Consider the following 15436-nt stretch of genomic DNA (forward strand, 5'->3'; position numbering starts at 1 on the left):
TGTGTTGGGGGGGCCCGACTTTTTTTTTTCTCCAAAGGGGGGGCCTGACAGAAAAAGTTTGAGAACCACTGGCTTAATCACATCATGATGATCAGTACAACCACCTCCTGCTATTATTTCAGTCNCTTGATCTTCAATATCAGGACACATGTATTTATTACCCTTGCAAGAATGGAAGTAGTCATCACATACAAAGCTGCATGGGACGAATAGTTCCCCCAATAGTGTCCTTCACATGCCTTAAATACAAGAGAGTGTTCCAGTCACAAGATACCGGTTCAAAGCAGTATTCAATGTTTAGTTCAGATTAGCTAAGGCCTGCGTAAGCAATAAACATAACAGTCATGTGTCTATATCCATAGAGTCTCGATCATCATGTTAATCATTGTCACTTAGCTATCATATGCCTAAAACAGTCCTGACGCTCTTCTAGGTAATCACACATCCTGTTACGTACACAGCTACGTAGGGCCTTTGTTATCATGAGCTACTCTGATATTAGAAGAGTACATTCAGTATTTTCCCAACAGTTATTGTATGACATAATACCATTTATAATCATGAATCTTGTCCATACAGTAGTGTCTGGAAAGTGTGTTTAATTGGCTTCTTTTGTCTCAAAGGTTGTCTTGACTTTCTCTTATTGGGTGGTATATCTTATTTGGCACACTCAGACAGTCTGGAGGATAAAGCGACTATAATAAGGACACGCAAATGTCACATCACTAAAGTTTATGTTCCCGCCTGATATTCATTAGGAGCCCGAACAGCCAGACGGCTCACTGATTCATTAGATCATGACACAGTCACATTGTGTCTTCTAATAATTCAACAAGAGATAGCGGTGGAACTCTTCTTGTGGCACACAACCGTTATTTGCAGTTTTCCTTTTCTGTGAGGCAAAACCATGAGCACATGAGCAAATGAAATGTCCAAAGAGAAGGCATTGGCAGCTTTTCTTTCTGAAACTAAAGTGTGTCAAAACAGTTTTGTTTGCTTTCTAAGGGCTGACACGGAGCACAGTAACCAAAGACTATAAATATCAATGGCCATTACTTTTTAATGCTGGAATAATAGCCGGTCGGTTTAGTGGCAAGCCAGTGTAAATTTATTTTTGTTCGAGGACCAAAGAAGGAGTTCAAATGCCCCCTGCTTTGTGTTTGGATCAATCCGAAGTGGGAGTTGTTGCCTTTAGTTTTATGTCATGAAGACAAATACATAGATTTGCTTAGAGGCTTTATCAATTAAATTTAACTGTATGATTGTTTTTTAAAGTCAAATAAGTCCATTAAGTAGCTGCAGTTTACAGAAACAGACATACTGTAGTAAACAAATGCTGGGCAGAGATGAGACAACTTTCTGTACCCAAGAAAATAGAATTTAAAATAATAATTTCACTAATAATAATAATGGTCCCTCGCTGTTAGGTTACTTGAAACCCTATCACCAGAGAAGAAAGTGGATATTAAGACGGCTCCGAACCCTGGATTATATTCAACAACTTGATGAACTAGACCTCTGCCAAGTTTCCATAAGTAAGAAAATGATCCGTATTTACCCCATGATTCAGATCTGCTACAAGATCAAATGGGGTTATCCTCGGTTCATTCTACGCCCTTTCTGGAAGTGTCGTAAAAAATATCGGAAAGCTTTTACAATTATGACAATGAATTGAACTTATAATACAATTATTGCTATTCAGTCAAAAGAGAGACAATAACAAATAACTTTATAAAAGCTATTTTTTATTTAAAAAATGTATTTCCTACCTTCGTGGTAGTCATCATTTAATAACCAGGGAACGTTATACAGGCACTTGTAATGTCATCATTGACAACATTGAAAATCACATATTTACCGTTTTAAGTGAAGAAATAAAAGGAACCAAGGCAAGTCTTTCGCATCATAATATCTCAAGTCACAAGTCTTTACTATTCTAGTTGAAGTTGAGTCTCAAATCATTTATTTTCTGTTAAGTTGAAAATGTTTTTTTAAACAATGCACACTAATTCTTTCATTGGCACCATATATTGCCTGAATTGAAAGGTCCAATATAGACAACATTGCAAAGTCTACATAGCAGCTAGTTTTATAAATGGCCAACACAGTGATGTTATGCTTCTAATGCATCTTTCACCAATCCAACTGCATCATTAGCCATTAGAGCTAATAGCCATACTCTATCACTGTTTCCACCAACACACAACCAGCATAATGACTGCTGTGATATGAGGATTATTCAACCGGAAACAGGTTAGCAGCCTGTTGGTTTAGCCCAAGGTTGTCACAGGGTGCCGGTTTGTTTGTTTTTTGTGTATGGATATTAAACATGAACTCATAAACTCACACTCCCGTAGCAGCCCTCGGGGGTAAACACAACACACCTATCATAGTTATTGTTATTATCATTAGGCCCCCCTGTGTGTGACAGTCCACTTCATCCAGGTTGGCTTGTTGAGAGATAAAGCAGATGCTTGAAATAAATTGGAAAACAAATTCCCCTGGGAGAAGGTATATATGCCAGACGAGAGCCGGTCGCTTGGCGCTGTCTGACCGAATCATTGCAGCGCTCTGAGCCAGTTAGAGTAGCGTAAAGCTAATGCAACACCTGGGCTACCAAAGCATTCAACACAAGGAGAAGGTTGGAGCTGTCAGCAGCCAGTGACTTCTGAGAAAATCACTTCAGGTTGTTATGATAAGGACGGCAATGAAAGCGCTCCGTTTTATTTGTGAACCGTAAACATACAGTATTAGCTTCTCACCTCTCACTTCAGTGTTTACACGCTGTCCACGCCGCTGAACTGACTGCCGTGCTTGATGTGGAAAGACTTGCTTTTTGGCACATGTCTGTATCGAGGCAGAAAAGGCTACTGAGGCTTCTCCACCATCTCTGGGCGCTGCATCGGGAGACAGCTCGTTGCTTTGGGCAAATAAGCAGCCGGCTGGTACAAACCCCCTCGCATCTGAGGGAAATGTGTGTGAGAGCTTCGTTTCATGACATTGTGAGTTCCTCAGGGAGAGTTTCTCTGGTGCGGTTGTGTGACTAGCTGTGAATCAGCTTTTTATAGCAGCAGAGTTTAGCTTTTTGTTCTCCAGCAATAAAGCTTCAACTGGTGTTTTTGATTACATTTTTTATTTGAAGCAGAAACAATATCATCATTTGCCAGGTGATCAATTTTCAGATCTTGATTCTCAAAACTTGGCTTTGGTACACCGAGCTGTTTTTGTGTGTCGTGCTGTGGGGTTATGTATACCACATCCCTACAGTGGCTCTGTGCTGATGCGGGGCAGAAAGAGTTAAATTGCAGTAAAACATAGGACACACAGATACAAAACGCATGCATTGTACACATAATGAGCTTGTCGGTTCAAATTACCCATCAGCATTCAGACATTTCTCGAAGAAATAAACACGGACAATTTGCCGCTCAGTGTGGGCTATAATGTCGTGTCTCTTAAGAATTGTCTAGGAGAACATCTACTGTAGATGATTTTGTCTGAGCCATTACCAACATTTCTGCAATATTTGCCAAACGCAATGCACATTCTTTCAGTCAGTTCACATAATATGGCTTGCATTGATTGGCTTTTCTTTTTTAGATTGCTTCCATAGCTTATCAAATGCAGCCGTGTGAATTAAATACATTTCATATTTGAAAGAATACATATATCTAGGGAGACGTCATTTGAGTGTCACAAGTGTAAATTTGATTAGGGACTTGTCAGGCAGTATTGTGAGATTTCACTGAACAAATCCCAATCAGAGCCTCAAACACACCCAACTTTCAAAACAGTTTTTTTTTCTTCAGGCCTGTAATCGGGTATAATAATATTTTGGTGAATTAACAAATAAGAATCGTCGTTGTGTTATTTGGAAGTGTTACTAGCACGGTTGCTGTGGAGACTTACATAAAGGAGTTTATTCAGACTTAATATCACAAAATGAAATTAAAGAAAAGGGTGAGTGTCTGAAGAGAGTTTAATTACAGTAGTAAAAAGGCCAATCAAAAGAATAAAGCCTAATTTCATTGGCAGAAAACCTTCACAAAAGTATCCCAAATTATCAAAAGCAGCGAAATCAAATAAAACATTTTACGTTTTGATGGAAAAAACGTCCACTTTTGAAACACGAACAGTAAAAATAGTTTGTATTCTTGTTGAACTCTCCCTGTGAAGTCTTTCTCTCTGCGATGGAAAAAAGTAGAGAACCACGAGAGCCGCGACCTTGTTAGAACTTTTGTTTCCAGGAATCGCATCTCAGCTGAACTGTATGAACAAGTTTCCAATACCTTTCCTTTTCAGGTCAAGAGAGAAGAACCACAGTGTGAGTCGTACTTAAGAGCAGTGTGGAAGAAGTATTCAGATATTTAGTCAAAGTAGCAATACCTGACCACAGACACACACGTGAAAGACCTCAGCAAACATTTTAACCAGGGTCAAAGTATTCAAGTATTGGCATCAAAATAAACAAAATGTGCATATGCAGAGTGGCCTGTTTTATAATAACTATAATTATAAATAGATTAATGTACATACAATTGCAGCTTACATTGTGAAATTCATTTTAAAGAGGCTATACACAACGAACATTGATTCAGTCAAAGCCTGCACAAGATTCTCTTCATGGAAAAGGTTTTGCAGCTAGCAGTGCTCACAGCGGACAACATGCACAAACATGCATGCAAGTTAATAAAGTAGAAGTATAAAACAACATACAATGGGGGAAAATGCTGAAGTAAAGTAAAAGGATCTCAAAATTGTACCTAAGTACAGTTCTTGAGTAAATGTACTTACTTTTCAGCACTGCTCAAGAGACAGCCACATGACAACAGTCAGTTTGCACAAATGTGCACACTGATGATCTTTGTTAATGATCAAATAAAAAGATTTAGATGGAAATTATGGGTTTACAAACAATACTTAAAGTATAATGCACACAAAGATACCATATAGATCAGGGCTTCTCAAACTCCGGACCAAGGTCTGGATCCGGACCGAACTGCAAATCAATCCGGACCGAACCCTGTGTCCCATTATAAAAAAATAAAAAAAAGGGAAAAAAATTATTTAAAAAAATCTGTGTATACAGGGGCGCCGTTTACCGACAGGCAAGTGCTTGGACCAGAAGGGGGCCCCCAAATAAAGTAGATTAATCCAATCCAACTTTATTTATATAGCACTTTACTGGCGTTGATCCGGACCATTGACCTTGTATAAAATTCACAAGTGGACCTTTAACAAAAAAGTTTGAGTACCCCTGATATAGATACTCAAAAATATTCCAGCATGCAATATTATTAATCACAGGATCAGTTCAGTCAAAGTTTTATCTCATTCTGTTCCAAGCACTATCAAAATCATATCAAATCTTCCTATAAACATGAGCGCTGTTCTTTATTTGGAGTTAATACTAGATACACCATCCTGCTTCAGTAAATACTCACTTGAGAACCAAATGTGTGTTAATCTGCTGAAAATAGTCCCCAAACAAAAGCATGATTTCCTACAGTTAAAAAACCACAGTGCCCAGCAGTTTTACACAGTCCTTAGCTTCTCTTATATCTACAGGAAGATAACAATAGGCGCGTTCACACCAAGTACTTTTCCCACAAATGTTCCTGAGAACTCTTTAGTTCTCATGAACTAAATACAGATTGCGTTCACACCGGAAATTAGTTCCTGAGGGAGGATTAGGCAAATGAAGCCGCTGACGTCACTTCTTCTTCTTCTGCTTTGGGTTTACTGGCAGGCCGCAAACAACTTCACGGCGTATACTGCCGCCCAAAATCCCCGGCCGGAAGTCCCCAGAGTTGGGGACTGGCTTCAGTAGAAGCTGCTGGGACTCCCAGCAGCTTCTACTGAAGCCTTCCGAGTAAACGGCCAGAACGCCGACACCTCCTCATCTCCACCGCTCCCATGTTTTATTTTGTGTTGTCATAAATTAGTAGGCTTGTTTGAGACAAGCGAGACCTGCGCAGACCTGCGCATTTTCGATCAACGTCTTGCTCGTGCGTTGCATGATGGTTAGTCATTTTGTCCGACTTGCTCTGGAGGCTCGCTCACATGAGACGTTGAAATCTCGCGGGACAAAGACGCCCGCAGCCTTGAGAGAGAGGCGAGGCGAGGCGCCGCAGTTCCTCTCCACGGGCTGCGGAAGCAAAATGCTTGATGGGAAACGACTCGCTGGTATCTCGAGCTGAGCGCTCATTGGTGGTTTTTACCACGTGCTGCTGATGAAACTCTCCAATTGGCTCGGCAAAAGTTTGTTGTTGTTTGGTGTCAGTTTTACGTCGCCACTTCCATTCACATTTTTCATCATTGTTCCACAATGTTTATCATCATGAAATTAATATCTATATATGTTATACTATACTTGCACTGCTTACCGTTTTCATACTTTATATATCTTAGCATATTCATACACACTGTTCATACTGCTCACAGGCTGCTATGTATATCTAATACCCCTCACTGTTTATTCATCATTAAATTCATTTTATATTTTATTCTATAGATTGTGTACATTACTTTTCACTTTACTGCTTGTTGCACTCCTGGTTGGAAGCTAAACTGCATTTTGTTGTCTCAGTACCTGTAATATGTGCAATAACAATATAGTTGAATCTAATCTGAAGAAGAAGAAGAAGAAAGAAGAAGAAGAAGAAGAAGAAGAAGAGAAGAAGAAGAAGAGCCAAAAAACCGCCTAACGTTTGTTGAAATTCCACGATGGCGTAGTGCCTCAGCGGACTGANTTGCACTCAAAGGGCCGGTTGTAACTTCAAGACTATATAAATATACATATATAAATATATAATATACATAAAATAATATATTATATTACATGATTACCTCTGCATTGGATTATTATCGGATAGGGTAATAACTTCATAATTAACTACGTCTGAAAGCAGAAGTCTAGGGCAAATAATTGCAAGTCTCTTCAGTGCGCATGTCACAAAATGATTTAAAAAGAAAAACCAAATTCTGAAGAAAAAAGTCTAATTTGAGATGCATTGTGGGGCATGTAGTTTATGGGCAATGTGCTTCTGTAAATCGGCATGTAACTGTATAAACATATGATATTCTTTGCAAGCTCTTGTGGGGCCGCATGAAATTAAGTCGCGGGCCGGATTTGGCCCCCGGGCCTTGAGTTTGACACCCCTGATTTAGAGCAACAAGTCAAGAAAACAAGAAAAAAGTCTGAAATTGTGTTAGTAAATATGTGGATGTATTCAGGTTCAGTGATAAGAGCATGTGTACCATTCCTATGTTATTTGCAAAATTATTAGGACAAAACCTAAAGGAAAATTGTTTACATTATGTCATTGGTTTTGCAGGTATTTAGCCATAAACAAAACTATTGGACAACTATTGGAGAACTATGGATGACCCAAATGACATGGAAAACACATCTAGTTGAAGCACAAATGTGATCCTGGCGATGGATCAAATCTAGACTAACGGTCAGGAAGATTGATATAAAATAAAAGCCTTTGATGACTCTGTTTGGCTTCTTCATGCAGTAACCAAACAGAAGAAGCATCTATACGGTCTCACTACTAATGCCAAACGATGACTGAGTGCAACACAACTGTTTATTTATTTGTATTGTCACCTTGCCGACGCTCCACAGCTCTCCTGTGAGAAACAGCTGAAGCATCCGTCTCCCTCCGTCTGTCTGCAGATGATAGGAGCCCGTGTGGAATAAGCTGGTAAGAGTTATATTCTCTGTGCACTCAACCACTTACAGCACTAACCTCTTAAGCAGGCTGAATAATAATGATGATACTAATGTAAGTAATTACCATTAATATTTCAGCATCTGACCTCTAATTATGTAACGGCAGAAAATGGATGCACGCCTGGTGCCAAATCAAAGTCCACGTCAGAGATGGAAATAGAAACAATTATCAGATATTTTATTCATTGTGAGTCCACATATAGAAACATTAGATGCACTGGCCCACACAGGATTCACTGCTCTTTCTCAGCGCCAGCCTGCTTTACATTCACACACTAATGTGCTTCCACACTGGGCTTCCCAGTGCATCAACAACTGATGCACTGCTGGTCACGGAGCAACTAAACCAGAGCTGGAAGGGATTCAGCTCTCTGATCCGAGCCACTTCTGATGTGAGGGATGAGTTTTTGCCTGCAAACCAACCAGGCTTCAACACTGACTGGATTATCGAAACGCGTTCAGATCGCATGCCCTGAATGCATTTGAATTTCTTCTCTCCAGCCACAGATGAAAATCTAACACTGACCTCATGTCTATTGAATCTGTAGGAGGAGAACAGCCAAGTGATCAAAAAGCATTTTACAAGAGGTGATTCACAACAATAAACATCCAAAAGGAATGGTTTTCTAACTGAAACAATATGGGGACTTTAAAGGGTCCTTTTAAAAAAAACTAGAAGTGTATTTATGAGCCAAATAGGAATGTTAGTGACTTAAGAAAGTAGATAATTAGCCAGAGGGTGAGATGTCAAGTTATTTTCTTTTCTAATATTACATTCCCACAACTTAACCAGTTAAGCCCCGAGCCTGCTTTTCAGGCCTCAGGCTCGAAAATGACATTCCCAGAACAAATTACTATCTTCACTTCTAAAAGGGTTACATTAATAATCTTTTTTCTCATAGCAATGATAAACCTGTGAGTTGGATGTAGAAAAGTCAGAATCTATAATTGTTTTTGTTTTGTTTTTTTAAAGAAAATTCAGATTGAACATAGTCAAAAAATGTAAATTATAGTGTCCGTCCAAAAAAAACATGACCTATAGTGAAAACCACCCTTGAATGATGGGATCGGAGACTAAAAGCTTTAGGAATCCAAACTACAACATATAATAAGTACCCTGTATCAAGATTGATGCAAAACAAGTGACATGTGACCTTTTTAGAGAGGTTTAGCCAAAAAAAAAACACTTCTGGTCATTTGGGTGGATTTTCCATATCTCTGGCCCCCCTCGTTCAATTTTGAAGATTGACACCTCCTTTTAACCGTTAGAGCCAATAGAATCGAGGGGAAGTTCCTAAAATCCATCTAAACATTAGCCGTTGGTGAATAAGTGATGCGTAGCCAGAATGCCCAAAACCGGAAGCTGTCATACACTCTGGTAGCAGCTAATATGAAATCTCCGTTATTGACATAAATATGAAGATAGATTATCAGTAATCATTTCAAAGTGACAGACACATTGGATTAACCTTCAGCAGCGTTGTTATCGTTTTAATGCCATTGAACACAGCTTTTTATCAGAAACAGCAAAAGGTAAGACACATTGGCCGTGTTTGCTCTGTAAAGCTACGTGGTGTGATGTCTGGTTTTGTTTCCCATGCCGCGAGTCGTGATCGCTCAGTGATGATACTTATATTTCTGGAATCTTTGGAATTTCAGCTTGCCAATCGATATCTTGTTTGTGCAGATCCGATAAGTAATAAGGGTATTATACCGTGAGTTCTGGGCTAAGTGTGTTAGCATTTGTTCGCTCATGGCTAATTCAGAGCCTTTGTTATTACCCTTGTGTTTCGTTTAGCTAAAAATTGTTAATATTGTCTGATAGCTGAGTTTATTCCCGTTAAGTGGGTATGACACATTCATAGTTTGTTAAATGTTAAGAAGCTCTCAGACGCTGTAAGATGTTGCGTTTTGCCCCCTGTACCGGTAGCATGGGGCTTAACTGGTGAGAACTAGGTCAGCTACTTGTTAAAGGGACAGTTCAACCAAATTTAAAAAATACACGTTTTACTTACTCCTAGTTTCTAACTCGTTTTGTTTTACCTTCCCAGGTTTTGTGACATGCAACTCTGAGATTTCTGGCTGCAACCTAATAAAACAAGGTGAATCTTTGTTTGAAAAATGACTATAATTGAAGAATATTAACGTGTTACCCTAACAGTGTCCTTGTTAATCTGGAGAATCTACAGAATTCATTTAAGGGACGTAACATTTGAAATCAAAGATGTAATGCATGTAATGCTGATTTACATACCTTTTGTGTGTGTAATTGGAATAATTCAGCTTGTGTAAACACACTGAAATATCATATTGTGTGTTACACAAAGACTTCTGCCTGTCAACATGTGATTTAAAGAAAACAAACAAGGCAGCTGCCGGAGAAGCACAGCACGACATGTTCCCGCCCCGATCAGATGTCATGTAGCACGAACAATAACACGCAGAGGATATGAGCCATGTCATATTTGTAAGACGTTGTTTTCATGTTGTGTGTTTGTCCTCTACGCAGCCTGTGTGACCTTGAACTGCAGCCTGGACGCTGAGTGCTGCAGTCACATACGCTGGCGTGGCACTGACAAGATGTACATCCCTGGGGGGGTGGGTGACTGTTTGTACTCACGAGAAGACCCCCCTCCTGAGGCCCAGCCTGTATCCACTCCCACCATCTTGAGAGCGCTTTCTCACTCAAAGCTAATTTATTTTCCCCTCGTTGTGTTTCTTACATCGCCCCAGCCTTTTCCCCCCACACTGGCTGAGTAAATGGACACCCCTGCCCTCTGCCTCCCCTGTCCTCAGTGGAAAGTAATGACTGATTACTGATTGCGGCCTCCCTTCTTCACTTATGTTAAATTATTAGTAGAGCATAGTCGGGCCAGATCTTGTCATGTGTGTTAGCCGGTTTCCACTGGCGGTTGTACAGTTAAAACATATGAAGATTGCTTATTTATTCATAGCTTCCCAGAAAAATATTGTGTTATCATATAATTGACGGCGTATGTGTTATGGATTTTATGAATTTCAAAACAGTCCTTAGCCTCTTTCTTCAGATTTTTCATCTGAATGTCCTCAGGCCTCATTCCTAAATAGAATTTTTGACTTATTTAAACGAAAATGAAGGGAAGAATTAGGTCTTTCCTTATGCTGTCCGTTGGTCGTGACATAAACAGCCTTTTTTTAATGTATTGCAGCTTTTGCTCAGATTTATCAATATACATTTTAGCGGTGTATTGTGGCTCAACATTTGGGCTGTCAGTTTAGCTGCATGTATAGTGTGTGCAGCAAAGTATCTACAACGTTACTGTTGTGTGCCAGGAGGCCAGTGGAACAGCGAGGGTCTGGTGTTGTTATTAATACTTAATGGCAGGCTGAAACGCCAATCACTTTGTTCATAGCAGCCGTGGGGCTCACATTTACAGAATGCGGTTACAGACACCCAGGGTTGGGTTGGTGTACAATTAGCCGGCTACATCTGATAGGGTTACAAGTCACAGGTCACTCCTGACAACTGCCCGAGTCACCAAACACAGGCGGAAGTTCAGAGAGGAGATGGCGATAAAGAAGGCCTCTTAAGAGGTGAATAGAAGACGTCAAAACAACTCAGTTACTTTTACAAGAATAGAAAAGACGATCTCCCACTTACAAATGAAAGGTTGACATTTCTCAATTGAATGCACACTCAAGTGTTTTGCAACTACAGCCATGCTTGGTCCGGTGTGACCATTAGCTCATGGGGGCTAATCTTAGCTTAGGTTGTCAATTGTATACATAATGAGCAAAATAAATGAAAGCAAATTCAGTGTCACAGTGTTCGCTGCTATGCAAGACTTACAAAGTGTTGCTTTAACCCTCATCATAGCATCTCATTAAACATACTATATGACAACTGACCAAAAATATACTACTTTAAGAAACAACCTTCGTAGCAAAATTAGCTCACATTGCACACATGAACATTTATTAAAACTACTTAGGTTGGATTGGTTGCTTTTGAGTGGGGTCTCCCATTCAGGATACCTACTGTATACATTTTTTTTAAAGAACACAACATATTTATGTCATTAAAAACAAATTGATGAAAACAGGAAAGATGCACTAAAGCACCTCTGAGATATGACAAAAATGTGCTTTATAAATGCAATTCTAAGGTCAAAGTCTTAAAGGACCAGTGTGTAGGATTGAATGGCATCTAGTGGTCAGGCTTCAGATTGCAACCAACTGAACTGGCCATCAAGTAATCAAAAAACATTAAAGATACCTCTCCAGAGCCAGAGTTTGGTTTTTCAGTTATGAGCTACTGTAGAAGAAATGGACCCGATCCATATGTAAATTAAAAGGCACATTTTTGGCAAAAAACACAAAAATTCTCAAGCTGACTTTTGGCTCTGCACTGTCTTCGAAGACTAGCGGAAGCGTTACCATCAACGCCACGTACCATTAACTAAAATGGCACCAAGGGCTGTGCTCACAGTTAAAAATGGTTCAACTTTAATCTGGTTTGCTGCTGACCTTTTTGACGAGCAACCAATTAGATGTTAGCTGTCCTAAGCAGGCAAGCCAGCCGGGAAATAAGAGAAACTAAGTTTAACTAGCTGTTTTCATTGCAAGTCTGCGCCAACCGCGCAATGAGCAAATTGTTTATTATGCAGGTGATCGTAGTCAGATCAAAGTTATGAATATTGCTCAATTTGTGCATTTGAATCCTAAATCCTACACTGGCCCTTTACATTCTGAGACAAAGGTAAACAAGCCATCCTTTTATTTTCTTTTTATGTTTATTTTCCAATGTTTTAAGATGTCTGACTAAGTTTAGCTAGCAGTTGTGCTATGCAAAGAGCTGAGGGAAGTTTAAATGAAAGAACAAACATGCTCATTCTGAAGGCTGTTGTGTGATAAAGTGGGCAAAGAGCTTGAAGGCTTGTGTTGTTGCAGGGCCTTTTTGGAGCAGGAATAATTAGTAAGAGCACCAGAGAAGAGGCAAATGAATGTCTCATAACCAAAGTCTCCTGGAGCATCTCCTCTAAAAACAACCTTTAGTTATGAGCAGCAGAATTTCACATTTGCTAAGATTCTCCCAAATTGTATTTCACATTGCTGCTGCTGATTTGACTTCGAAAATGCTGCAATCCGATAAAATGCTCAATTAAAAGACTCTGATGACAACCTGTTTGTCTGGGTTCAGTCTAAAATAAGGTATCCTCTCTGCTCAATCTGTGTGAAGCAATTCACACGATGTTAACACTGCAGTAATGGGACTTCAAGCTGCCAGAAACACCTTAATGCTGAAAAACGTGTCAGTGATCTTCAATATTCAGGTTATATAAGATGATCTCATTTAGGATATTTTTAACCTTCTCTGCTTTAATAATAATAATCATTTCATTTCAAGATGTTAATAGTATTTTCTGTACACAAATATATATAAGTATATACATTTGATTGCACTTTATCCATCTCTGACATCATTACCATATTGTGTTTCCAATTGTGTCAGCATGTTTTATATATTCAGTATCTGAGTGTCTTACTCTTTTTTTATTTGAATACTTTCATTTCATTTACTTTCATTTGTACATTTGTAACACATTAACCTCACAGCTACAGGTGTATCTGCAGATTCAGATTTACTTAAAAACAAAACCCTATGATGGGTTTTATGTTTTTGATGCTTTCCTATAGATTAAACAACCCATTAATGGACAATATACGTTTATAAAACGGACAAGTCAAATCAAGAAATCTGATTGGTTCTTAGCCGTGATATAACGAGCGACGGGTAGAATAAAATTGTAGTTACTTTTCACAAGTCAGTATACCTCCGCGTCTGAGAAAAACCATTACAACTGTTACATTACGTCCGTTACGAAACTAAATAGGCTAACTAACAAAGTTTAAGATGGAAACATTTAAGGTTAACTTCGACCTCCGGGGTGGCCTTAATATGGAGGAGTGGATTGAGCACTGCCTATCTCCAGAAAAAAAAAAAGCACCTAAACGACGAGATGCAGAGCTACGTGAAGGGCAGGTAGACCAACTGTCTGGAGAAAGTGGAGCAATATTCTCGCCATGCACCAACAGCCTAGAACAACCTCAACCTATACAAGTAACCTCGTACGCCATTCTACTGATGCTGGACAGTTTTTCAGTGGGTGCACAATAAACGGCAACATACAAATTAATGTAAATAAATAGCTAAATAATCGATCAACGCTGTCTACGGTTGCTAGCTGTTAGTGTTGTTGCATAGCAACCACCTCGCACTATGTTTTGTGCAGAAGGCAACGGAGGGACTATTTTATTTTGAACATCATTATTTAAGAATAAAAACTATTTAAATTGGAGTGTGTATTTTTCTTTCATATTGCCATACTTGGTAACCGTTTTATAAAAGCAATAGCTCACTTCAGGCCGTGATATATGGTCATTATATCACGGCCTGTCGTGAGCTAGCCTATATAAATGTAAAGTAGCATTCAAACTAAATCATATATAGCCTATAGTACTGTGATAATAAAAACAACCACTATTATCTGATACTTTCATTTTTTAAACATTGAACTTGCTTTTAAATGCAGCTTACTTTCGCTTGTAATGGGTACTTTTATATCAGTAATTTGAGGTGTGAGTGGACATCTATTAATCAGAGAAGTATGAATCTATAGCCTACATTAGGTAATAGCAGTATGTCACTTTTCACCTGTTGTAGCCTACATACTAGCTGAGTTCGTGCATATTCTCAATCTGTGATATTACCTATATACCAGACTAATGTTACTATAAATATTGGTACGAAATGTTTTTGATATTTGCTATAGGCCTACTATTCCCTATGATCTACGGTCTTGCTTTGAGGTCAGTGTCTTTCCAAACACCATGCTTAGCCTATACGTTGTTTAATATGAGTAGACAGTCATATATCTTGCCTCATATTAAACCAAAACCGACATTCAACCCAATATATCAACTTTTTCCCAATGCCCAAAAATAAGTTCCCACACACTATGCTTCCTTACCTATGGTGGTTATCACAGTGATGGCGAAATAAAAGGAGCCGGCGAATCTCCACTGCACCCCGGCTTTGTGCGGCTTCAGCTCCAGCACCACTTTCTCCAGCTCGTCAAAGTCCTCCACGGTCAGGTTGAAAGTCCTCAGCAGATCCTCTTTCCTCTGGAACAGCTCGCCTATCTTGGACATCTCCTTCCGAGACTCCAGCGCGTCGAAGATCGCGGCTCCGACTATCAGGTAGGTGAAGGTGCAGATGATGAGGGCGAGGGTCCTCACGTTTTGCCTCTTCATGGTGCTGTGGCGCGTGTCAGGGGGTCGGGCGGTGAGTGCTCGCGGGTCTGGAGGACGGGGAGCTCGGCTGGCTCATGGCTGTGCTGCTCTGAGGAGCGGAGACTCTCTCTGACCACTTTATGAGCCGAGGAGCTGTTCGTTCAGCACCACGCCTCCCTCCCACTGCAGGAATCCTCCCCCTACACCCCTCTGCACCTCTCCCTTTATCTCAGGGGTAATATTGTGTGAATCCCAGTTTAACCTTTATTACAATAAACACAGTGTGGGCTGTTGGTACTCAAGTAGCCTATACTGAAGTAGGGCTACTTTTACTTGAATATGTCAACTATTTCTCAAAGTTATTGAAGTGACTGTTATTTTGTATATATTGATTGTTGTGCTTTTATTCATGTCTAAATGTGT

The 15436-nt window shown here is 39.6% G+C and overlaps 1 protein-coding gene across 1 annotated transcript in view; it reads right to left on the reverse strand.

Moving 5' to 3' along the window:
- kcnk3a (potassium channel, subfamily K, member 3a) overlaps positions 1-15068 on the reverse strand; it is a 30371-nt gene extending 15303 nt beyond the window's left edge. The window contains exon 1 of the mRNA XM_010773121.1: positions 14752-15068. Coding sequence (XP_010771423.1) covers positions 14752-15034 — 283 coding nt within the window. The 5' untranslated portion in view covers positions 15035-15068. The remainder of the gene's footprint in view (positions 1-14751) is intronic.
- Positions 15069-15436: the final 368 nt, after the last annotated feature.

Source organism: Notothenia coriiceps, unplaced genomic scaffold (assembly GCF_000735185.1).
Source record: "Notothenia coriiceps isolate Sejong01 unplaced genomic scaffold, NC01 NC01_scaffold00000339, whole genome shotgun sequence".
Lineage (NCBI taxonomy): Eukaryota > Metazoa > Chordata > Actinopteri > Perciformes > Nototheniidae > Notothenia > Notothenia coriiceps.